The following is a 25,531-nucleotide window of genomic DNA, read 5'->3' as shown; positions in this document are numbered from 1 at the left end:
GCGCGGGCTTCTCATTGTGGTGGCTTCTCTTGTTGTAGAGCACGGGCTCTAGGCGCGCGGGCTTCAGTAGTTGTGGCTTGTGGGCTCGGTAGTTGTGGCTTGTGGGCTCCAGAGCACAGGCTCAGTAGTTGTGGCACACGGGCTTAGTTGCTCCGCGGCATGTGGGATCTTCCTGGACCAGGGATTGAACCCATGTCCCCTGCATTGGCAGGAGGATTCTTAACCACTGTGCCACCAGGGAAGTCCTGGCCCCATGGTGATTTAACTTGACAGTATGCATTTTACTCTCCCGGGGTATTTGTAGAGATGAAACTAAAAATGGTAGTAGATCAAATAGAATATGTAGGTAAGTTTTTTTCTTTTCCCCTTGAAATATTATAAGAGATTTAGAGGAGGGTAGGGCCCCAAATGTTGCAGCCTCTTAGTTAGACCTGAATCCATTTCACCTTGTTTTAGGTGACCAAGTTATTGTCTCCAGAGCTTTTCATTGGTATCTAACCAATATATATACTAGTTATAAATAAATAAATATATATATATATAACCATAAATATAAGAATATACAGACATATTCTTCACAGTTATGAGCCACCATGGGCACTAAGCAAGTCAAGCAGGTCACTCTTAGTGAAACCTTGGGGCTTCTGTGTTTCCCTAGTTTGCTACCAAGAGGACAAAGAAAAAACCACCAATAAGGCGAGATTGGCAGGTCCACAGTTAAAAGTCAACTTGATAGTAAATAAAACAGCTCTCTCCACAGGGGTTTACTTTAGGGGGATTTAGACACTTGGAGGAAAAAGTCTAAGAAACTAAATGGATAATTTAGATGCCTTAGAGCCCTGCTGTTAATCATCTTAAACGACAGGATGTGAAGTCTAAAAAGTGAATGCCTGATATCTGAATCACCTGCTGGTTCCTTACACTGGGTCTGTAAGCCCCCATCCTATGCAGTCTGCTGATTTAGGGGTTCGTATTTACCTGTCCTGAACCTTGGATACACAGACTAACCTGGCAGATAGAAGACTTGAATTCTAACTTGGGGAAGGTTATCCTCTGTTCCAAGGTGGGATGGGGGCAGCTAGAGTTGTAGCAGCCTCCATAAGCAGTCCAGCCTGGAAGTGGAAGGCTTGGGAATCTGCAGACTGAGGTCCAGGGAAGTCAGACAGCAGTGGTGTGACTTAGACAAATCACATAATTCCCCATGCACTGGCTTTCTCATCTTTCGATGGGGATAAATGCTGGTACAACCTCAGAACCTGATTTTAAAACTGAGATAAGATTCTATATGATAGCACTTTACAGAATCGAAAGTATTCACCTATTAAGACTTATTTCTAGGTCAAACACATCTAGTTTTAAGCCTTTAAAGACGTAATTAATTGGATTGGGAGATGGGAGAAGAACAGGCAACTGTTTCTTCTTTGTCCTGCTTTCTTACGAGGGCTGGAGACAAAGAAAGGGACCCAGAACTTCACAGAAGTTTTGTCTGTCCCTCTGCACAAGGGTGAAGTCCTGGTTGAGTGCGGAGAAACCACAGAAGCCCTTGGCCGCCTCCTCACACGCATTGGGGGCTTCCACGGGGCTGCAGGGTGGGGCTCGGCCCAGAAAGCCTCCTCGTGAAAACGCTTTACTCACTGTTGCCTCCGCCCCGCAGGGCTTCATGAAGAGAATAGAAGAAAAGGGTGTCCCTGAGGACATGCGAGGAAAGGATAAAATCGTGTTTGGAAATATTCACCAGATTTATGATTGGCATAAGGAGTAAGTGCTACGTTGCCCTGAGGATCAGGGGGTCTTGGAATCCAGGACTCTCCTGTCCTCCCCCTGTGTCTGACCTTAGGGATGGGGTCTGGGGAGAGTCTTGTGTCATTCATCTCACCACTGAGAAATGATACAGTTCTGAAGAATGTGCCTTCCTTCTCTTCTCTCCATCCTTTTATAGTGTTTTCCTGGGTGAACTGGAAAAATGTATCCAGGAGCAAGACAGACTGGCACAGCTCTTTATTAAATATGTGAGTGTTGCCCTGCGGCCCCTCCGCGCCCCCTCCCACCATGCGCATTTGCATGCATTTTACTGTCCCTTCCCTCCTCTGCTCTCCCTTCTCATCCCTCTCTGAGCTGTTGGGGTTTTTTCTCTCTTTCCTGGCAGTTTGGAAGATGGGCTCTTGCCCACTGTGTTTTTCTCCTCTGTCCTTGATATTTAGCCTCCTTGGTGCGGCCCCAGAACATGGGCCACATCTTTGTCCTTTGTCTCTCCGCCCCTAGACCAGCTTAGCACTCCGAGATGGAGCGCGAGGCACAGCTGCCTGAGCGCCTTTCCCTCTGCCTTTGCAGGAGCGGAAGCTGCACATCTACGTGTGGTACTGCCAGAATAAGCCGCGCTCCGAGTACATCGTCGCTGAGTACGACGCCTACTTTGAGGTAAGCTGCTCGGGCCTGGCTGAACCACAGTGTGGGCAAGACGCTCAGGCCGGGACCACCCCATTCACAAACATCGGCCGTCATCCGTCCGCGCGTGGCCCCCTCACGGCACTGTCCATCCCTCAGGACAGGGAGGGCTGCCTCAACAGAGCGGTTAGCTTCTTGGCTAAGTTCTCGTTAGCTCCTCTCCTCTTCTAGAGCCCCCGTTGACAGAACGACTCTGTAACGCAGAGCCCGCTGCAGAAGCTCCGGTCCCCCTTCCGTGACCCCGGAGCCCACTGCGCCCACGCTCTTCCTCACCGGGCCCTGGAGGCTGCTTGCTGAGGACCCTCAACAAGGGGCTCACAGCACCTTGTGCGTAGCCTCTGCTCCCGTTCCCCGAGGCCCGGCAAGCACCTCAAAGTGTGTGTGCTGCCCCACCCTGGAGGTGTTTATTGTGCTGGAGGAGAGCCAACACCATCACCTGGAAAGAGCCCTTGCCTGAGTGTTTGCAGATCTGAGTTGAGGGCCCAGCCCTTAGGCTTGTGGTGTCCCAGGGGAAGCCCTTCATTTCTGACTTGGCCGTGGAGTGGGAGAGAGAACAGAACACCCATGCCAGCTTGTCCCTGGGACTGGGTGCGACAGAGCTTGATAGGTAAGAAGGTGATGGTGAGATGTGCTTTGTCGTTAATAACGAAATGAGCTATTGTGTAGGCAATTCTACCCGTTGCGTGGTTTGAAGATTCTAAACCTTTATTGGCAAACATGAAGACCTGCCATCCTTGCCTTTGAACCCCTGTCCAGAGCACCCCAATCCTTTGGTTCCTTTTCCCCTGATGTAGCTCCCTTGTGTTCCAGGAGGTGAAACAGGAGATAAATGAAAGGCTGACACTTAGCGACTTCCTTATCAAGCCCATTCAGAGAATCACAAAGTATCAGCTGCTCCTCAAGGTAAGAGGGCTGTGAGCCCCGCCCAGGGCCAGAGCAGGGTCTTCATCAGGCTCTGAGTTAGGGAGCAGGTCAGCTCGAGGTTCTGTCTCCACCACACTAGTTGGGGGCATGTGTGGGTTTTTACCTTTTACCGGCTCGTTATTTGTGTCAGCTTTGCCCCTGCATAAATTGCATGCCTGTTGTTCCTTCCTTAAGGTTGGTGGTTATTTGATTTTCTTTTTTCCAAATCACTTTCTTACGTTGTTGCCATCACTGACTGGCTTGGTACCTTTAAAAACTAAAAAATAATAAGAGCATAAAATCAGAGTAGAACACACAGAGAAAGAAAAGGAAGGGCAAAGCCCTAGGAACCCTAGATGAGTAAAACCTAAAATTTGATCATTTTTTTACTTTTTAAAATCATGTAGTTTGACTTGTCTTACAGAAATATGAAGCAAATGAGAGATTTGACAGTCCTTTGTCCCTTTCCTCCTTGTCATCATTCCCCTTTTGTCCCTATTCACACACTTTCTCTCCCCTTCACCCCTGCCGCCCTTTTCCCATAGCTCTGAATCTTTGAATATTCCGGGGGTTTTCTCTGTGTGATTACATCCACCATGACTCCCAGCTTCATATCTCAGCGACTACAAAGCGTTGCCATCTCTGTGGGGAAGGAAAGTCTCCTGGATGTCATCTTGGTTTTTACGATGCTACGTTTTTTATAGGGCCTTCTTTTCCTAACTGGTTTCACTCTCCCTGCTTCCCCCACTTGCTAGGACTTCCTGAGATACAGCGAGAAGGCTGGTTTGGAGTGTTCTGATATCGAGGTGAGTTTTCTGCTTGTAATGCTGGTGGCTCTTATGGGACAGTTATTGGATGTCTGCCCCTAAAGGGGAAAGATTGGCCCTGGAGGATGGGGAGTCCAGGCTGGCTCCTCTCAGACAGCAAAGAGCCCCTTGCAAACAGCTGCCCGGCAGGAGGTGTAGTGGCGAGTATTAAGGAGCACGTTGAACGTTTTTTGAGAATCCGGTCCAGGGCCAGACCAGAGCTTAGCCCTGCTCGTGTTCTCCTCGTAGCTCCCAGTGACATGTGGTGCGAAAGGGTGGTATTTTAACCCTCTAACATCCTGCAGAGATTGGGTGTTTCATCGTGCAGCTTTATCCATGAATCCAGGTACTGTTTGAGGCTGACATAGAAATTATTCCATTTTCACTCCCTCCCCCGTCCCCGAGGATTACTCCCTAAGTGAAGTCCTTAGAGACAATGTCACCATGGGGATTATTTTAAGCCAGGGAGGTTACAGACCATTCTGGCAGGTTATTTTAGGTTAAAACCTCTAGTATTTCACAAGCGAGGCTAAGCTGTTGCTTCGGCAGCCGGGGAGCAACAAAGAGAAAAAAGAAAATGCAAGAAGGAAAGCAAATGGATAAACGGAAGTGGGAAGGTTCGGAAAAGGATGGGCTGGTAGCATCCTCCCCACGTGTGCTCGCTGATTCACGTGGAGCCCCTGCACGGATGACCAACAGCCCCCAGCTTAGAACAGGAAAGCCCTCCCTCCTCTGAAGTGGACAGCAGGGACCAGTGTCCTTTCCTAGGATCAGGGAGCCCCCAGGAGGCCCCTGGCTTCCAGCATGGAACCGCCGAGCCCCCTTCCCCACTGCTGCTCCCCGCCCTGACTGCTGTTGTTCTTTCCCACAGAAAGCAGTGGAGTTAATGTGCCTTGTTCCAAAACGCTGCAACGACATGATGAATCTGGGGCGCCTGCAGGGCTTTGAGGTGAGCCCTTAAGAAGGCTTCTTGGGCTTCCCTGGTGGCGCAGTGGTTGAGAGTCCGCCTGCCGATGCAGGGGACACGGGTTCGTGCCCCGGTCCGGGAAGATGCCACGTGCCGCGGAGCAGCTGGGCCCGTGAGCCATGGCCGCTGAGCCTGCGCGTCCGGAGCCTGTGCTCCGCAACGGGAGAGGCCACAGCAGTGAGAGGCCGGCGTACTGCAAAGAAAAAAAAAGAAGGCTTAGCCCTCTCCCTTCAGGGCAGCAGGAGCCCAGGCTTCCCTTTGAAGTCCTGTGCGCGTGTTCTCTGCCTCTCTCACTCACCACGTTTGCCCTTGTGCCCAGGCCCCTCCGGATCACAGGCCTGGAAGGTGCACCTGTTTGGGACCTCCAGTGATAGGGCAGCCAGAGGAAGTCGACCAAGCTGCAGTCAGGATTGCAAGGGGCTTGGAAAGACCCCAGATTCTTTATAGCTATGGACGTGCCGATGACCCCTTCCCTTTTCTTGCTTGCTTGAGAAATGCCGGGAATGTGAGGGAGAACAGGACTACGTGATGAGAGCAGAACCAGAGGGAAAATGGAACACTGTTTTTGGGAGAGGGTGGTTCTAGTAAACGGGTCTACATAGTGGCTGGCTTTTTAGCTAAATGAATGTTTAAAGCTCTAAAACATCACAGTGCTGTTCTTTGACAAGAAGAATCAAGTCTTGGGAGAAACAGCTAGACGTACGCAGGGTTTGGATTTCAACAAATATGCTAGTGTGCTAGGGCTGCCATAACAAAGTACCACGGACTGGGTGGCTTGGACAACAGAAATGTTATCATCTCACATTTCCAGAAGTTAGAAGTCCGAGATCAAAGTGTAGGCAAGGGTGGTTCCTTCTGAGTGCTGTGAGGAAAGGGTCTGTCCAGGCCTCCCTCCTTGGCTTATAGATGGCCGTCTTCATGTTCACATGGCATTCTTCCTGTATTTTCACATCGCCTTCCTTCTGTACATATCTCTGTGTTCAAATTTCCCCTTTTTATAAAGACACCGATCATGTTTGATTAAGGCTCACCATAATGACCTCTCTTTAACTTGATTCCCTTTGTAAAGGCTCTGTCTTTTGATAAGGTCACATTCTGAGGTGCTGGGGGTTAAGACTTCAACATCCAAATTGGAGAGGGGATTCAATTCAACCCATAACAGTGAACCTTAGAAGAGCAAATTGACTTTCCTGGTTTAAACTTAATAAGTGGCTGTTATTAATTTATATCCACACTTCTAACTAAACATAATCTGTTTTAAATATTAATACGATAAAACTGGAACTGATGCAGCTATTGACTGGTGCTTAGTTGTTGAGCCCCTTAGAGAAAGATGTGGATCTTCTAATCCTGTTTCCTAGTAATCCTGCAAGATTTCATTATTCATTTTTTTCCTCTGGCTAAACTAGAATAAAATAGACATAAGGCAGACTGGTATACAAGTAAAGTTAGGAAATGCTGTATTCAGGTTTGGGTTAATGAGTTGGATTCATGATGGTCTTGAGCCAAATGCTTCTGTCCTTTTTGCCCTTGCCGCCCATCCTGGTGTCCCTGTCTGATTTCCATTGATTTGTTGTGACCGGGAACTATGTGGAGGGTCCTTTCTGCTGTTCGTTTTTTCACAGGTTCTTGTTCTCCACAGTAGGCATGAGGCATTGGAGAAGCAGGGTCATGCAGCAGAAATTCACCCCGAGTTCTCACACAGTGTTTCTTTAGTCATGCTAGATGACACTGTAGCTGTTCCCTTGGAATTATGCCAGCTCTGAGCCTATTCTGAACAAAAGTAATTCCTTTTGCTCTTCATCCTTGATGTCCCTGTGTTTTTCTGAGCAGGAGTCTGACTTGGCTTTCTCTTGGTCTCTGGAGGAACTGGCCACTGACAGGAGGAGCAGCATCTGATGTACCTTCTCACCCAAGTCAGACTTCACAGGAACTGTGTTGTGCATGGTCGTGTGTCCACAGAAGGCCACACACAGGAGGGTGGAATTATTTTCTCTTTTAAATCAAGCACCACCATCTCCTTTTTTCATCAAGCCCTAGAGAATATGCTTTGCATTCCTTCAGCTAATTGGGAAGGACCGTGAACGTACTTCCATTCCTTCTGAAGTCCGTGGCTTTGGGTCAGGGAGAAGTTAGCCCCTTCCCTTAGATTCTCTCCCTTTTAAATCCTCTAGCTTTCCCTTTGGCATTGACAGGGCTATAACTCATGGGTCAGGCTCTTATGTAATATTAATAGAGCTTTTAGGGCTGGTCACTGGCTTAATATTAACTTTGGACCAGGGTAGAGATGAGCCTGTTTGGCTGCTGACCTGGACAGTAAGGAACCACATCCAAGCAGAGGGCAGGCGTTTCTCAGGAACATGAAAGGAAAATGACCTGTGTGTTGGGTAATGTTTGGGACAAGGCGTCACATACAGAAAATAGCCCACATTTGCGCTAAAGGGCAAAAGTTGTCACCTGAAAGTACAGTTCAGAGGAGGCCCTCTGGCCACTATCTCAGATGCCAGTGTCTTCTTGTTGCAGAACAGTAGAAAAAGCAATAGCATCCGTGAAGACTTGCCGGGTTAGGCCATATTCCCTTTGAAGATGTGACAGTGTTTCTGAAAATCTGGTTAGAACTGGCGAACCAGATAGGCTCCACCTCCTACCCTGAGTGTCAAGTGATCTGGCAACTGGAGGCATTGAAATATAGACACCTGTCAATAGTATCTCAACTATACCTGCTGATCTGGAGCAGGAGACTAAGACCTCAGAATTTCCCCATCCTGAAATAATAGAAGAGAGGAGCCTGACTCATCTGATTTCTTTTTGTGGTCCGGCCTCCATCACTTCCCTTGGCCCCAGGTTGGTTCTAGGTTCATGGCTAGCACCCCAGGTCCTGGCTGCAAGGGCCAGGCAGGCACACCTCTCAGAGCTCCGAAGACAGAAAGGCCACTTCCAGCTCCAGCATCATCTACTTTCTGTTCTCCTTTTAATAAAAAAACAAGAGGGGCCAGCATAATTCCCAAACATCTTTTTAGCTAATAATTTTACCTTCCTTCTGGTGTTTTCCTGGAACTGCTTCTTAGTGGTTCCGTAGCTTCCTTTCCCTTCCCTCCAGGGCCCTGTGTGAACGGGAAGGTGGCCACAGTCTGCCCTCGATGTCTGGGTGGGCCCTGATTCAGTCTCTTACTAGAGCCTGAGGCTTTTGCTGTCAGGTCTGTTGTCCATGTCCCCACAGAGGGAGGTTCTGTGACCTAGAGGGTTGTGGTCATCTCCCTGTCTCTCACTTACTTCACCGCAGTCCTTCTTTCCGTCAGGGCACCCTGACCGCTCAGGGCAAGCTGCTGCAGCAGGATACATTCTACGTGATTGAGCTGGATGCCGGCATGCAGTCGCGGACCAAGGAGAGGCGTGTGTTCCTCTTTGAGCAAATCGTCATCTTCAGTGAACTGCTCAGGAAGGGATCCCTCACCCCAGGCTACATGTTCAAAAGGAGCATCAAGGTAAGGATCCAGGTGGGGATGAGAAGGGGCAAAGAAGAGTCACACTGGGGCAGCCACTTCCCTAAGACAGAGACACTGGCAAGAGTGAGGATCCAGAACGTTGAAGATCTTTCGGCCTAGTAACCTTCGGGATTGAAGGTTGATTATCTGTGAGAAAAAGTGACAGGCTCGGTGCCAGTCTCTAACATGATCCTGCAGGTTCTCCAAGATCATGTCATTCACTCAAAGACAGAAACCAAAGTATTTAAGCTATTAGATTCAGGGCACAATTTTGGAAACGTTTCCTGAAATAAAAACTTTGAGGAACTGTAATATGTTGTTGATTTTTTAAAACTGCTTAGTATGGAAAGGATCACCTTGGTTTCTTCCAGATGAATTACTTGGTCCTGGAGGAGAACGTGGACAGTGACCCCTGCAAGTTTGCACTCATGAACAGGGAGACTTCGGAGAGGGTCATCCTGCAAGCTGCCAACGCTGATATCCAGCAGGCCTGGGTGCAGGACATCAATCAAGTCTTAGAAACACAGCGAGACTTCTTAAATGGTGAGTACCGGGTCTGGCTTCTTGCCGGGCCATTTTCAGGGGACCCCACACCTCTGAACCTCCTTGGATATGGGCTCCTGGTGAGTTATGAGCCCCGATCACATTTATATGCATTCCAACTTTGTAGTTTTCAGAAACACTTCGTGTAGAATTTTCCTGAACCCGAATGCACAAGTGGGCAGATGGGGCATGATAAAGAAGGCCATCTTTCCAAAAGAAGAAATAATCTCTTGCAGCCTTGACATAGAGGATGTGCCTTGTGCCACCACTACCAGCTGGTAGTAATTGGGGCAAAAGTCTGAAATGGGCACATCCTCTTTGTCTCAGGGGCCAGCTATCAATGACGTGTGTTTTTCCGTTTAGTAGCTAATGGCTGGTAATCTCAGAGGTTCTCCAGTGCTATCTAGAGATAACTGGCAGTTTGGCAGATCAGCTCAAATCCCCTCTTTGCTCCCAACAGAGGTGATTGCTAACTCTAAATTTCAGTAATACCTTGAAACTTCCCAAAACAAACTATCAATTACACAGAGAATGAAGCTCTCTGTGGACCTGAAGGAGTACTGTATGGCCATATGTGCTCCCATGTTTACACATACATGTCCACCCTTGGGTGTGTCACCTTTACTAGTCTAGAATCTGGTCTCTCTTCAAATGACGCAAATAGGACACTTGCTGGGTGTTATCACGGAACTCAGTGCTGTGGGGATGGACCTTGGGCAAGTCACGATGTTTCTCTGGGCCTCAGTGGGCTCTTTTTGTGAAAGACCTATTCTGCAGCACTGAAGCAGGAAAACGTGGCACACCTCCCAGAGAGAGCGTCATTCTCTGCGTAATTGACAGTTTGTTCTGGGAAGTTTCAAGGTATTACTGAAATTTAGAGTTAGCAATCACCTCTGTTGGGAGCAAAGGGGAATTTGAGTTGGTCTGCCAAACCCCAGGGTATCTCCAGATAACACTAGAGAGCCTTGTGAGATTACCAGGTATCAACTGTACTCCATGGTAAGGGATTTAACACAGTTGTGTTTCTTTTAAAACAAATCAAAAGAGATTATGGAGCAGAATGCCTTGCCTTTTTAAGCTAGAACACGAGACTTCAAAGCAGTTACACACTTACACGGAGAGTATTTGGGGGCCATGCCCCAGGTCCCCCGACTGTAGAACAGTTTGGTGAAAAAAACTAAACTAAGTGATCTCTAGGGTTCTTTCTCATTCTAAAGAGTCTAAAATTAAACACCAGCCCGGTCCTGAGGGATAGTAATGAAAGCTGTATATAGTTCACAGTTTTTGAGTATACAACATTGAATTAATGCTTCTATGGATAAAATAATTTTAAGCAAAAACATGTGCATGTATAAAATACATTCATTAAATTGACTCTATTGGGAATTTCTGATAGATTCTAAGCTGGAATGAGGTTTTTAAGTTCATCAATTCAGGACAAAAGAAAAATAAGGTAGGACAATAAGTTGAAACCGGAAATGATTGAGCAACAATAATGGCTCCCATATATGGAGTCCTTTCTCTGTGTGAGGCACGATGCAAAGCATTTCACATGTGTTACCACACTTAATCCTCACATCAGTGTGGAAAGCTAAGTAATACCATCCTGTATTTTTCAGGTGAGGAAAAGGAGGCTCAGGGAGGTTAAGAAACCGGTCCAAAGTCACAAAAACAGTAGGTGCTAAAACAAGAACTGGAATCCAGAACTGTATAACTTGTATAACTTAAAATTAGGCTCTAACCCCAAAACTGCAGTATAGTTGCTAGTGGTAGGGCACACATTTGTCTATGAGTTCCCCAGCAAACAAAGCAAAAACACAGGACCAGGTATAAGACACCGTATCCCTCAGCCAGATGCAGACCCTACCTGAAGATGCACAGCTTTCCTGGTCCTAAGACCTAAGTTATGCAGACGGAGGCCCTCGAAGAGCACAGACTTCCTATGCAGCTTAGTTAAGAAGACATACTACTTTCAAACACTTTAGCGCAGTTATTGCGTACAGTCAATACCCCACTTCCATGAGATGGGTAATGATTCATCAGATCAGTGTGCTACGGCCTGCTTCACAGCTGTCTGCTATCTGCTTCAAACTTGGAGCAGTACTTCTTCGGGCATAGTCAGTTATCCAGACTTGTACATGGTTCCTAGAGACCTTTTGCCTAATTATAGTGAATTATGGAGTTATTAATGAACTAGATTCTCTATACCTAAATATTTAATGCTCTCCAGGAGAAAGGCTGAGGCCTGGCAGCAGCCTATTCAGCACTTTGACACACTCAGAAGATAAGGATGTGACAGTGGACTGGGGCCAGGCTTTTGCTTGTAGACACACATGCAGGCACCTCAGAGCCAACCTTTCCCTCCTGAGACCTCAAATAGAAAGGAAGTGTGGACTATATGTTGAGTCCTATTAAAGTATATACCTATTACTAGGGAAATATCCTTATAATGGAAAGTTCTCTGAGCCCCAGCTGTTAACCCAATTAAATATTTGTTACAGTGAACACTGACAGAAACAGCATAATCGGGCCTGCCTTGAAGTCACTGTTACAGAATTTGACCTGTATGGCTTTTGCCTGGCTGTACCTCTTTAGTACTAAGACCTTGGAACTTTATCATCTTAAATTCAGGAAAACAAAGCTTACCTCTTTCCTTTCAAAGCAGAGTTCCACTGACCACCACTTCTCCCAGCCTCCAAACCCAAGTTACCCTGGCTCCTTGCCATCTTTTCCCAACTAGGCTGTGTCAACCTCAGCTCCCTCTGGAGCGCTTGCCACACCGCACCCCTTCCGCGTTCCCATGGCTCTGCTCAGGTCCGGCCTCTCCCCTTCACTATCTCACGGCTCTTAATCAGCCTGGCCAGTCCTTCCCCTCACCCGCTGCAAGGTTAACATTCTTCAGGTGTACTCTGGTGCACCTGCACTGAAAACATGAACGTTGCCTTAATTCAGTCACTTTTCATGAACTTCAGAATTAAATCCAGACTCATTCACCTGCTTTCCAGATCTTTCACATCCTGGCACCTCCAACTTCCCTTACCTGTCTCATCTCCTTCCTCCACAGAGACCCATGGCTCTGTGCTCCAGGGAATCTGACTCCATCCTGTTGCCCAGACCCACTTCCCATTTGCTTCCACCCTGCAGAGCCTGCATGTCAGGGCCTGATGGCTGGCAGTTTCTGAAGCTCTTTACTACCACCCTACCCATCCCTGTGTCCACCCGCGCACACACGTACTACAGAGCCCTCTCTCCCTCCTTTTGCACCATTTCGGTTTTGCACTTTCATCATTTAGACAAAACTAAGAATAGTTCTCGGTAGATGATACATTCTTTAAAAACAGGGTAGTATCTTCCTCACGTATCCTCACTCTGCCTCACACAAAGCCTGACCTCTTAAGCCTCCAAAGCTTATGGGATTTCCAAAGCTGAGAGTAATGGTCTGCTTTTCCCTGCAGCCCTACAGTCGCCCATTGAATATCAGCGGAAAGAAAGGAACACAGCTGTGATGAGGTCCCAGCCTGCTAGGGTTCCCCAAGCCAGCCCCAGGCCTTACTCCTCCATCCCCGTGGGCTCCGAGAAGCCCCCAAAGGGCTCCAGCTGTAACCCGCCTCTGCCACCCCTGAAGATATCTACCTCCAATGGCAGTTCGGGGTTTGACTACCACCAGGCTGGGGACAAGTTTGAGGCCAGCAAGGTAAGTGACAGCCCACTACTGCCAGCCGCACCACTCTGAGGGTACAGCCTCTGGGCTTACTTTATAAAGTAGCATCTTTTTATGCTGATCATTTTAGCAGGAAGGGCCCACTAAATACAGCCTAATCTCAATGATTTCTCTTTCTTCCCCTGCAAACTGAGTGAGTTAAACGAGTTCCCTACCTCTCCACTACCCTCCTCCCCCGCCGTCCAGATACTCTGTGTTAAAGGGCTGTCGTCATCTGCAGAAACACTATACAAATATGGTAATGTTGGAGTGGCAATTATGATTTGTAGCAAATAGAGGAGTTGTGGTGTGGATCATCTAGAAGTCGCAGCTCTAGGGTTTGACATCTTGAAGAGATTGCCCTTTCTAACGATGAGCTGCTGAAGCGAGCTCACGCCCATTGGCTGAAGCAGCAAGAGGATGTTGCCCATCAGTGTGTGAATGGGGGAAGTTAGCCTTGGATTAGACTAGCCGAGATAATCCACAATTCAAACATCGCCATGAGGAGAGTCATCAGTGTAACTGCAGATCCAGTCTACACGGCTGTTTTGACCCCACCAGGTAGGAGGAATGACAATGAATGGCAAAAGTGCTAGATCCCGAGTCAGGCGATCTGGTTTCTGTTCCAAATTATGCAGCTCAGAACTTTGCGACTTGCCCTAGAACCTCAGCAGTTTACGTAATCTCATCAGGCCTGTTTCCTCTAGAGCTCAATGGGTCTGTGAATGGGAACATCTGCATTTTTTACCTACATGTTCCCACCTTACAGTTTTATTTTTCTTACCCATATTATTAGATGATGTTGATTTTTTTTTTTTTTTTTTTTTTTTTGCCACGCCACACAACTTGCAGAATCTTAGATCCCCGACCAAGGATTGAACCCAGGCCATGGCAGTGAAACCGCCAAGTCCTAACCACTGGACCGCCAGGGAACTCCTCATTTTTATTTTTTAATTAACTATTAATGTCTAAGTTCAGTTCTGTGTAAGAGTATCTATACTGACCTATTTTATCACATCAGCTGGAATTTATTTTTTCATCTTAAAAATCCCCTGCCTTTGTGAATAAGTTGAAGTCCCATTAACTCACTGAAGAATTTCTGGCTCTCACCATGCTCTGTGAGGCAGCCAGGCATCTGTGGAAGTTACAAGTCTGTCTAGAAGCAGCTTCCCTGGTGCAGAGTCATGTGCAAAGGTCATGGAGGCAGGACCCTTCATATTAATGAATACAGGGGGACTGGAGTTCTCTTCCCACAGGAGTCGGGTCAGGGTAGGTCATGGCCTTGCCTTTGAATTGGGCAAATGTCTCATTGTTACTCCTGTCTCAAGGAGGGTCAGAATGTAGAGTAAGACCAATGCTTTTTCAAAAGGAAGAAAAACATGTATCAAAGAGTCTGTGTTCTTTTCTTTGGAGGATGGTGACCACTGACCTGACCTTTGCCCTGACCTCACTCTGCCCAGGTGCTTACGTATCCCTGTGTCTGTGCCACACTCTTCCTTCCAGCTGGAGGATGCTAGTGAGACTATGCATGCTAAGGAGGGACTCCCAGGTGGAAGGCGTGTTTATACCTTTACCTAAGGCTGGGCAGTATCTCCACCTTTTCACCCTCACTTATAATATTAATGAGACATTTTCATTATAAATTTTTCATTATAAATAAAATACATTTTCAGAGCCCATTTAGGAATATAATTCCATTTCTCAGATAATCTTCTGCCTGCCATTTACCCTGCTAGCGGGAGGGCTGACTTTCAACCACACATTAGGATGCAGAGCAAGCCCATGTGAACCAGCCTTGCTGTGTCTGTGTCCCTCTTGCCCTTGTCTCCTGGCAGAGCGACCTGGGAGGCTGCAATGGGGTCTCATCCATGGCCGTGATCAAAGATTACTATGCACTGAAGGAGAACGAAATCTGTGTGAGCCAAGGTGAGGTGGTCCAGGTCCTTGCCATCAACCAGCAGAACATGTGCCTGGTGTACCAGCCCGCCAGCGACCACTCCCCCGCCGCCGAGGGCTGGGTCCCGGGCAACATCCTGGCACCCCTCACCAAAGCCACAGCAGCCGCAGAAAATAGTGACGGGAGCATCAAGTAAGTGCCTCGTTGGCTTCCCCGGGAGAGGAGTATGTGGATTAAAAAAAAATTCAAAACAAAGAACACAAAAATGCAAACACACGGTAGGGAATTACTGCTGCTTATTCTCGACAGTGCCACCAGCACCAAGGTTTGAGTGCTGGAACCACACGCAGCAGGGGGCAACCGGGCTGGAGTGTTCCTTTTTTTTTTTTTTTTTTGGTGGTGGTGGTAACCGTGATGGTGTTTCTTTCCTTTTCATTTGTAATTTTCTGTTTGTTTTTTTTTTCTTTTCTCCCCCCCTTGTTAAGAAAAGAACCCTACTGAAACCCTAGGGGACAAAAGGCATGCCTCCTGTTGCTCCATTTGACCCACCACAGGATTCACTGGACTGGACTTCTATTTATATTGTATTAAGTTACTGATATATATATATATTTTTTTTTTGATTGACACCAAAAAATTACCTTAGCACAAATGCCAGACCTGTATAGGTCAGAGGCCTGCTGCTTCTCCCAGGAGAGAGGGAACTTTTTGGTTGTCTATGGCAATTCCTCTGTGCAGATTGTAACTTTTTTTTTTTTTTTTTGACTTTCCCCCTCCCCTGTCACTTTAATATATGTTCATGGTCATTTGTAAGATATTTCTTTTCCTTATTTTGGTTGCAAAGACCCTTCCAAACACATTCCTGTATAAAGTATTTTGCACTATTTAAAGAAACCCATATGGATGAGGTCAGGCTGTGCAATATAATGGAGAGTCACAATGTTCATCATTGTACCTGTAATGTAACTAATAATTTTAAATGTACTATTTTAAATATGTAAAATAAATTTTCACTGCGAGCATGTTTTAATGAGGTTAAAGACTAGTTGACCCTTTTTCCTCAGTGCACTATTCTGGGACTTTGAAGTGTACAAACGATTCTTCTTTTTTCTTTAAGAGTTGGTTGAACGCATTGGCAGTTCTTTCCTACACAAGAAGTGCCTTTGTGGCCAGAGGTCCAACCCTAGCCTTCCCTTCTAAGCAGCCCATGTGTGTTCTCTCTAACCTCTGAGGTGAGGGATGATGCAGATGGGATGCTGTCCAACTGGGCGACCCTGAGGTGCTGACGTAAACCAGAGGCTAGTGTAGAAGGCGGTGGGCTGGCTTGCGGCCTCCACTGCTCTCCACGCCGTGTGGTCACCAGCGGCCGGGTGGAGGAGCTCCCATGAGATATCTAAGCAGCAGCAGCAACAGAGCTGCGCCTCCTTGGAGCTTTCTCTAGCTCAGCGACAGAGACTGCTGACCCCACCCTGGCCTCTCTAGGTAACCGCAGACCCAGCTGGAAATCAGCAGTGGCCCCTAAATGGCAACAGGCCTGATTCATTTTATCCTAAAGACACTTGGTTTCAGTACCTTTTATGAAGCCTTGGATATAAAGGCCCTCAAAGCATTGAGGTTCTTATTAATCAATGACTTACAGAGCTAGCTAACTCGTAATGAGTTGGATCTAATTATCCAGGCTCTCAGCACTTCTCCCTTGCACTTTTTCATACCTTCCATGGGAGGGCTGGTAGGAAGGGTGTCAGGCTGGGCAAAAGAGAACAGGTTCAAATACCAATTGGTCATTCGGTTCCTTGTCAGTGTGGCTCTTGCACAAGGGTTGGTGGGAGTGGAGCAGAGCAATGGACTAAAAGTGGTTGTCACTATTTATCAGTGAAGGACACTCACTGTACCCTCCCCAGGGCTGCTATGACCACAAGGGTCAGAGTTGGTTGTGATGCCTATGGGATAAATGTCACTGAAACCCTGTTTCCACATCAGTCCCCAGGCTTGTGGCCAAGAGATGGAAGCTCCCCAAACCATGATGACGCATTCTTCTGGGAAGAAGAATACGAAATTGAGCGTGTCCTGACACTTGCACTACTCTTGAGTCTCCTTCTCAGTGTTACTTGTAGCATTTCTAGTTTCTCACCAATCATACTGAATGACCCAGAGGGTTGTGATAAACATAGGAATGCAGCCCCATGCTCACGCGCACACGCGCGTTGCCGGCCACCCTAGGAGTCTTTTCAGCAGGGACCTCCCTGACTCAAGATGTTCTCAGAATAAGCCAGGGACATGGCTTTGGGGGTAAAGATAAGGGATGAAAGTGTGCAGTTAAGAGTGGTATTATCCGAGGTTCATTTTGGTGACCATTCTCACTCAGAAACAACAGTCGGAGTGAGAGCTGGTATGCAAGGAATCCCAGGGAGCCTGCCTCTTCAGGAGGCACAAGAGAAGGTCTGGCCAAGAGATTCTTTTCTGCCATCTGAAGGAGCCGCTTTCCAAAAAAAATTTGAGGACATGCTATTATCGCTCTTTCCTACTCAGAAAGTCGATTGCTAAACCTCCATGCTAGTGATAAATATCTTGAGAACACTTTCCCCAGGTCATCCTGAAATCTGTGACATTTATGGAGTTTTGTGGAGGAGTTGCTATGCGTTTTGGAGCATCTCCCTTCCTCCTAAATCTCACAGGCCTCTCTCTCTCTCCCCTCTCTCCCTTAATGATGCTCTTTTCATTGAGCCCTGTCTGCGTAGGCCTAAATTTGATAAGGAGACACTGAAGGGAAGCCAGCCTCACTTACTCCAGACATGACAGAACTTCATCCAAACTCTGTGACCACACCTGAAACTGATGCTGCCTGCCCAGGGTCCCTGATGCTGTTTGAGACTTGGCTTTTGGTGTCTTTGAGTCCTAACATATGTGGAACTCAAGAGTTCTGCTCTGAGCCTCTCTTTCAGGTCTGTGAAGAAATAGCTCCCAACCCTCTTGTGAGAAGGAAGAAGTTAAGATAGTGTGAAAGGGACATTGCCACCCTCACCTCCCTGAGAGCACGCGTTGGGTCTTCTCCCAACAGGAAAACTCTAGGAGCTCTTAGTGGTTGTCAGACAGAGCCTTGTATTCACAAAACTGAGTGATGTGGAGAACATAGACCAAGAAACCCTTCATCCTAAGTCATCCAGATAAATGAGTGGTGCCCACGAGTTTTATAAAGTCAAACGCCCTAGAACCTCCTATCTGTACTACGGTGTTTGGGAGTGGCCACAGCCTAGACACAAATAATGAGATGAAAACCTCAAAAGCATCCTTTTGGGTCTTTATATCTGATCCTGGGAAAGTACCAATACCTTATACACTATAGAATGTACTTCCCTTATCTTTCCTATTTTATTGCCCCCTCCCCACAGTCTTCTCCCATCCATCATACCCATACTCAGGAAGGGAATTCCTGAGTCCTGTAAGGCCTCATCAGTATATGAAAACTTCCCTCGGTAGAGTTTAATCACTTAGTACCCAGACTTGCCTCAAATGCTACAACCAACCTTGTACATCTATTGGGAGGGGTCACAGTTCATCCTCACTCATTTCCTGTTGGAGGTGAGATCTGCTGCCAGCCACCACAGGAGCTGGTGTGCAGGTTTGGGGCCTCTGAAGCAGGGGCTTGACTGGAGCGCCTCACCTACTGACTCACCCGAGGGTGGCAAGCCCACCCACCGCTTCACTCTGCCCTGACCTGCCATTTTGATTGGTGCATTTTTTGGTACAACAGGAAGTCATGTTCATGGCATACTCTACGCATGAGAAAGCGGGCGGAAGTGGAGAACACGGGTAAAAGTGAAGCCACAGGGCCTCGTAAACCCAAGGATATTCTGGGCAACAAAGTCTCTGTTAAAGTGAGTAAGGTGTTCCGGAGCTGTGTCCGACCTCTCATCTACTCCCACCCTGCAGCATTCTCACGAGGCAACTTGGGTGGATGGGGACCAGAGGGGAAGTAGTTTAGTAGGATTTTGCATGCGAGATCAATTTATTTTTTATTTTTTATTTCTCCTGGCAACTTCAATTCAAATAAGTAAGTATCTCTTTTTTTTTCTTTTATACCTTCCTCCTCATACTGTGCCGAAGTTTTATAGCAAAATTATCTGCAGTATTATTTATTCTCTTAGAAATGCAAGATGCTTGACTCATATTAAAGTACTCAAAGCCACCCATTCAGTATCCTAGGTTTGAAAATACATGCAGGGTAAAGAGATTAGAGATGCTTTCCAAACCTCCAACCCTTTGAAGTCTGAGGTTTGGAACTTAAGGGCTACTGTGTCCTTGGTGAAGTTTCATTTCTTTTCCCCAGAATTCAGATGCCATCACCTTCAGGCCTATGCATGGGCAGAGAAGGGAGGCACATTGATGAAGCCCACGTTATTGCTTTGTAACAATCCAGTTGTTATAGTGAACTCGCTGAGTCTAAGCTTTGACAGACCCCTGTCCGCCATCCTGAAATGATGTGATCTGTTTTCTTTACATTGGGCGCTCAGAAAAGACATGGCTCTGGACAATGGAAATTAAACCGCTGATGTTGAATATTGTTATACTGTGTGATTATCTACCTGAGTCTTCCTGAGCAAAATGAGAACAATGCAAACCCATTCTAATGTCCTTCTTGGGGAAAAGAAATTGTACTCTCTCCCTCACCCTCATCTGGGAAGTCCGGCCCCACAGGAGACAACAGTTTAAATTCGACAGCACTCATGCTTCATTTGGTTGCTTCCATCGCTATTTCCTGTGAGATGAGCGGCTTACACGATCCCAACCTCCTCTCCCTGAAAAGAGCATGCTGCCGCCCTAGGTGATCCGCACCCCACCTTAGCAGCACCTGGTTTTTCTCTGCCCGATTTCCCATGGTCCATGCTTCTTTCAAGTTCTCCCCACCCTCTAGCCAAAGCTGCCTGTGTTCTAACTGTGTTCTCTTTCTTCCCCCTCCCTCATGCTGCCCATCAAGGAGACGAACAGTTCCGAGGAGTCAGAGTGTGATGACCTTGACCCTAATACTAGCATGGAGGTAGAAGCAGCTATTGTTGTCCTCTTTCCTGCAATGATTGTCTTTTTTCGATGTGTTCTGTAACAGTGGCCTTGCTAAAAGTGACCAGCCAGTCCAGGATACATGGGCATCTCTCGGTGTCCCGTCCAACTTACAGAAAACAAAACAAAACTTAATTCAGTTGGATTCTGATAGGTAACTTTTCCTAGGTGCATTTTTTAAAACTTCTGGTTCTCTTGAATGCTTGCTTAGTATTTTCTTCTTTGGCAGATTTGGCTTTGTGTAGAAAATAGCCAACTTCGTAACTGGAAACTTAGAAAACATTTTTTTCATGGAAAATAGCATTATAAAGAGTGGTTGGTTCCCAGCTAAAGATAAGAACTCATTTGTTTTAGTTTCTCCTTCCTCCCTTTCCCCTCTTTTTTTCTTTCCCCTGTATGTTCTTTTTCTTCTGGGACTTACTCCTCCCTGAAGCCTCCAGTAAAATCATGGAGTAGGTATGGTTTGGGGGGATGACCTGGCCCCTAGCCAATAGCAAATGAGGAGTGACCGCAGCAACTCCAGAACCCCCCCTTCTCCAGCCCCCAGGGCTCCCGGGCAGTGGCTGTTCCTGCCACGGAGGAAAAGAGCCTTGGGGATCACCTCCCTCCTGTAGGCCTAGCAGAGGCCTCTCTAGAGACAAGAAGGCTGAAATCTTGCCCGGGGGCCTTTCTCATACTCCAGGGTTACAAAGATGTGGAAGTGAAACCAGTACCTCCACCAACAAGAACCTCCAGTCAACTTCCAGGTCCTCCTCGGCCAGGAACTCTTTGGGGTAATAGACATAGGACTCTCACATGGCTTGCCACTGAGTGACAAGCATCATAAATTTACAACACCTAGAGAACTGGAGCAAACTTGGCTTTCCCTGCCATTTTGCCCTTCAGAGTAAACTGAAATGCCTTTCTCCAAATCTGTACCCACATCCCCGATAATGGATAAAAGTTTAGAGATTTCTTCTGCGCACAAAATACAGAATATTTTCTTAAAACCTTTTCCTTTTTATAGCCCTACGCTTTTCACTTAACTAGATGCACCTTTATTATTCTTATTCTAATTTGACCTAATCCCAAAGAAAGCCACCACCATATTATGACAACCACCACAAAACCCAGGGAAGACCATGTGGCTCCGGGAGGCGTGAGTCAGCGGTGGAAGGTACCAGCTGAGTTGAACCAGGCCAGAGACCGGTGGTTGAAAGTGGGAGTTCTGCCAGGATAAAATAGTCCCCTATGGTTGTGGGTATTGCCATGGAGCGAAATCCGGCAGGTGTGGGCCAGTGCGGGGCTCCCCTGTGGGAGGAGGTGGATATGGCGCTCATAGCCTAAATATATCTTATAGAATGGGGAAGGCGGGGGAAACTTCTGGCTCTGCTTTCCTTGCATTTCGTAGGATAGGCACCAGCTCCTGGGAAGCCCACATCTGTCGGCCTGCAGATGCCTCATGGCACCTATATCTCCAGACCTCAGTATTGCTGGCATGTAGTGAAAATGTCATCTGCAAATATATGGAGGGAGAGGGAAAGCCAGGTATCTGTGTTCCACAAGGCAATTGGGGACGTTTTTCAGCTCTGGTGGACTAGGGGGAGAAGAATGACTTTCCCACTCTGCTCTTCAAAGGAAGAATTGGGCACAGGGAGATGTGGGACCAGATGAGCAACATACGCTGAGAAGGTTAACTGATGTACTCGGTTGCTCCATGCAACATTTAGATAAGCAAAAGCTCGCATGCGCACGTGTCTTAGCCCTGCTTTGTGAATTGCACACGTTTCTAGGGTTCTTATTGAACGAGGGCTTGCAGCCCTTTGCACGAGCTGTGTGAGATGGGTCCCAGGGAGTTGCTGTTGGTGCGTAAGGAAAGGTGTTAGGATGTCAGTGCTGAACAGAAGACAGCCGAAAACTGTGTCGATGCATGTCTGAAAAGTTTTCAAATATAATAAGTTGAGGCAGAACTGGAACTCTTGAGGGGGGCATGTGGTTGGAAGCTGCAGATATTCTGGTTAACCCGAGGTTTCTGTCGTAGGTGTGCCTGCAGCCCTTGTGTGTTCCATGTGGATCCTTGCAGAGCTCAGCAAGCTCTTCTGAACTCTGTTGCCATGTTGAAATTAACTGAGCACATAAGCAGGTGCTGAGGGGAAGCAGGCATCTTGGCACTGCTAGTATTTTCAGACACAGATACCAAATAAGATATAGAAAGTCAGCCTATTCAATATGAACTGAGAATTTGCTCAAGGGGTAAGTAGGTAGCTCTTTATTGCAATGTCCATTGTAGAAGAAAATGGTCAGGGGTGCCTACTGAAAAGAGCTAAACCTTAGAGACCCGGTTTGAGAAATAGGTGGGCTGGCCACCTCATAAAGGACTCTTGCTGTTAAACTGATAGCTTTGGGCATCATTACCAGGCCTAGCTTGGCCCCCAACCTCACTCTTGTCTTTTGAACCTGATGACTGCACTAGGTGTTGTCTCATTGGGAGCATGTCCCTGTGCCCTGCTGAGCTGAACTCCAACTCCTGTGGCCTGTGCTAAGATCCCCTGGGCCTGGTCCCCCAGCTGACACCCCTGCCACATACCCTGTGCACTGCTCAATGTTAGATCTCCGAATGCTAAGTCCTGCCCTGCTGACTGCCCACCCTTGACCTGACGCCAGCACGTTGATTCCAAGCCTAGCCATGTGTAGGCTCTTATCTCCTGCCTCTGCATGAAGATCACTTCCAAAGCATTCTGACTCTCAGTTGGTGGGTTGAAGGGTTCCTTTAAGGAGCAGTTTCCTTACACACCAGCTGCTTGCTCCCCTCAGGGCCGGCATATGTCCCAACATACTGTTTTAGGGAGATATATAGGCACATCCTTGAAAGCTAATTAAGAGGAAAATAAAGCACCTTGAACCCTAGGAATCTGATTTACAAAACTTTCCGAGAATACCCAGTTATATAAAGGGAGGCAATTCTGCTCTAATGCGTACATCCTTTTTCTTCCCCTGTAGAGACATGCTGGTGAATGTTCTCAAGTACAGACCCACCTCCCACTCCCAGCACCACAAGCCACACCACCAGCTACTGCAGGACTGGCTCTGGGTCTCTGCGATCCCCTTGTGGCCACAACCCCCTTCCCTCCTGCTGATGCGTGGGCACACCTCAGAGGGGACCATTGTAAAAATGACACGGATCTGTGCACAGTTCAGCCTTCTTGTTTACCCTGCACTGATTACACTTTAGGGGTGGCAGTGGAGGGGGATATTCTATATGAGAGAAATGTCTCTGCGTGGAAGAAGAGTCAAATCAGGCTGGAAATGAAACATTAGTCTTTCTTGGGAACGAGTGAATATTAATTCATTTTTTCCAGTAGCGCTTAGACCGCGCTGATTGCCTTTTATTGACAAGGTGGGCAGGCGTGATGGTGGGCTGGATGCCATATGCCCACCTGCCAGCTTCTCATCCTGCCCCGCCCAGGCTGGAGCCAGGGCTGGAGGCTCAAGGCTCAGAATCCCCCCCTCTTAGCTGACACCCATCTCTGAGAAGCATGGATTTCTTCTGAGCTGTACTGGATTTCTCCCAGGACCCAGGCTAGGAAGGTTTCCACATCCGTGCCACGTCTGAAACGTGGTCTGTCGATGACTGTCGATGCTTGGGTTTTGGCATCTACCCTCCAACCCCAGCACTGCCACTTGCCCGCAGCAGGCACTGGAGTGGGAAGGCCTGACCCAACCTCCCAGTCCTGGGCCTCGGTCTTCAGCCCGGCTTTTATGTCAAGTCCAATTAATTAAACGCATCTTAATTGTTTTGTTAATGCCCAATACCACTTTTAGCAGAGATGGTCAATCCATCAGAGTAAGAGGTTGTCATGATTCCAAAAAGACTGCATCTCTGCCCCAGCCATTTGACGCAGGGCCAGCCTCCCCCACGGCACAGGCTGCGTGCGGTCATGATGCCAGCCCCCGGGTATTTAGCTCCGGGTGGAGGTCGGGGTGCTCGCTGTGTAAGAACCGGCTTGGGATCCTGTGGGAGAGAAGGCACTTGGAAAGGTGAAGCTAATTTGGAAGGAAATTTCCAATTAGGGTAAGACTCATAGACTCTCAGAGTTGATGGAAACTCGGAAAACTTTAGTTAACCCTATCCCCTTCATTTATTTACTCTTTATGGTGATAAAATATACACAACATAAAATTCACCATTTTACCTTTTTTAAGCGGCATTAAATACTTTCACAGTGTTGTGCAGCCGTCACCATTATTCATTCCAGAGCTGTTTCATCATCCCAAACTGAAACTGTAGCCAGTAAACAATAACTCCCCTTTACTCTCCATCCCTCCAGCCCCTTCCAAGACTTTGAGAAGAGGAAACTGAGGCACAGGAAGTTGTAACTTCCTGTTCAAAAGTGAGCGGGTGCCCTGAAGGCAGTTTCTGGTTTTCCCTGGCCCTCGTTCCCCCACCCAACACCATGCTGCTCCTCTCTTGGAGCCCCTCCCACCTCCCAGTCCAGGTAGGTTTTAATCTAAAACACAGATTCTGGCAGACAAGAAGACGTGCCTTCCAGGGCCAATTTTCCTCTGTGAATTTGTTATTTAACTTTCCAGCTCAACAAAGAGGAATATCTTTTCTGCCCATCCCAGCCCTCCAAGGCTGAAGTAGGACTTAGATGAAAGTCACGCAAAGGCAGTATCACATGGAAAGAACACTGGAACGGGGGCCAGAAAACCTGGACTGCAGTCTGGGCCCCGTCAGCTATGAGACCTCGGGCCAGTCAGCCTTTCTGAGCCTCGGGGTTCTCTGTGGGAGGTCACAGCTCCGAGGGCACGGGTGTTTATGTAAGGGACATGAGCCCTTGGAGCCTTGTGCAGATCTAAGGTGTGATATCCAAAGACTTTGCTCTCCTGAACGTCTGACTCTTGACAACAGTGAGACCCCAACAGGAGAGAAAGGAGAAGATTCTGTGCTTTGCCCCTGACACTTGCTTTGCAGGGGGTGTGGCGGGAATGGCCTGTGTACATTTCCTCCCGAGACCCAGCTGGAGTGTCCACTTCCGGCTCTGGGCAGGGCTTGAGTGGCCAGAGCTGAACTTTTCTTTCCCTCCCCAAATCCACAATTCCCCAGGCCCAGCTTCCACGTCTTCAAAGAGCTAGGCTGCTGCTCCCACCTCAGCTGCCTTGGCGCCATGTCCCAGATTCGGAGCTTCAAAATAACTAACCTGGCCAGACAGATTGAAGGAAACGTTTACACCCCAAGTCGGGTGACTGACCTCCTGGCATCACCAGCGTTTCTACCGGTGCCTGTTTCTGCATTTTATAAAAAGAATTTTTTAACGAAGAGAACTCTTTGGAGAAAAAGTGAAGCGTCACACGCCTCTCGTTTTATTTTTACAAAATATTTTCTTTGTAATAGACCTGAAAGGTTGGGCCCGGAGACTGACGCTGCTTTGCCTAGCTCTGTTCTAACTCCACATGCAGATTGATTTATATTCTGCCACTGGGAGAAGGGCACTGAGCGGACTGGAGCTGGCGTTTCTCCCTCCCGGGAGGTTAATGACAAGATCTTCTACAGCATTAGTCACGTCTGTCATGCTTTCTGTTCCTTCCAGCCGCCTGGTGAAGATGCGGTTTTCTTACCCTCCTAGAAGAAACAGGTTCAGAAAGGTCATGGTCCTACAACCAGGAAAAAGGGCAGGTCTTGACTGTGGTGCTTTGAGATGCCAAACGTGGCAGGTGATAGGAAGTCTGCTCCCCAAGGGAGGCTCAGGT

The 25,531-nt window shown here is 47.6% G+C and overlaps 1 protein-coding gene across 12 annotated transcripts in view; it reads left to right on the top strand.

The window, feature by feature from the left end:
- Positions 1-25,531, top strand: part of KALRN (kalirin RhoGEF kinase) — a 653,035-nt gene that overhangs the window by 595,187 nt on the left and 32,317 nt on the right. For 9 of the 12 annotated variants that reach the window (XM_049710431.1, XM_049710430.1, XM_049710429.1 and 6 more), the window contains 12 exons: positions 1,655-1,758; positions 1,940-2,009; positions 2,332-2,418; positions 3,256-3,348; positions 4,104-4,154; positions 5,026-5,103; positions 8,421-8,606; positions 8,978-9,149; positions 12,605-12,843; positions 14,685-14,938; positions 18,498-18,621; positions 19,722-19,781. In XM_049710431.1, coding sequence (XP_049566388.1) covers positions 1,655-1,758; positions 1,940-2,009; positions 2,332-2,418; positions 3,256-3,348; positions 4,104-4,154; positions 5,026-5,103; positions 8,421-8,606; positions 8,978-9,149; positions 12,605-12,843; positions 14,685-14,938; positions 18,498-18,621; positions 19,722-19,781 — 1,518 coding nt within the window. Of the gene's footprint in view, positions 1-1,654; positions 1,759-1,939; positions 2,010-2,331; positions 2,419-3,255; positions 3,349-4,103; positions 4,155-5,025; positions 5,104-8,420; positions 8,607-8,977; positions 9,150-12,604; positions 12,844-14,684; positions 15,781-18,497; positions 18,622-19,721; positions 19,782-25,531 lie in introns of those variants that run through there. The other 3 variants (XM_049710433.1, XM_049710434.1, XM_033403888.2) reach the window with 3 other exon arrangements.

Source organism: Orcinus orca, chromosome 5 (assembly GCF_937001465.1).
Source record: "Orcinus orca chromosome 5, mOrcOrc1.1, whole genome shotgun sequence".
NCBI lineage: Eukaryota > Metazoa > Chordata > Mammalia > Artiodactyla > Delphinidae > Orcinus > Orcinus orca.
The sequence above is the reverse complement of the archived record's forward strand: the minus strand, read 5'-3'. Positions and strand labels throughout refer to the sequence as shown.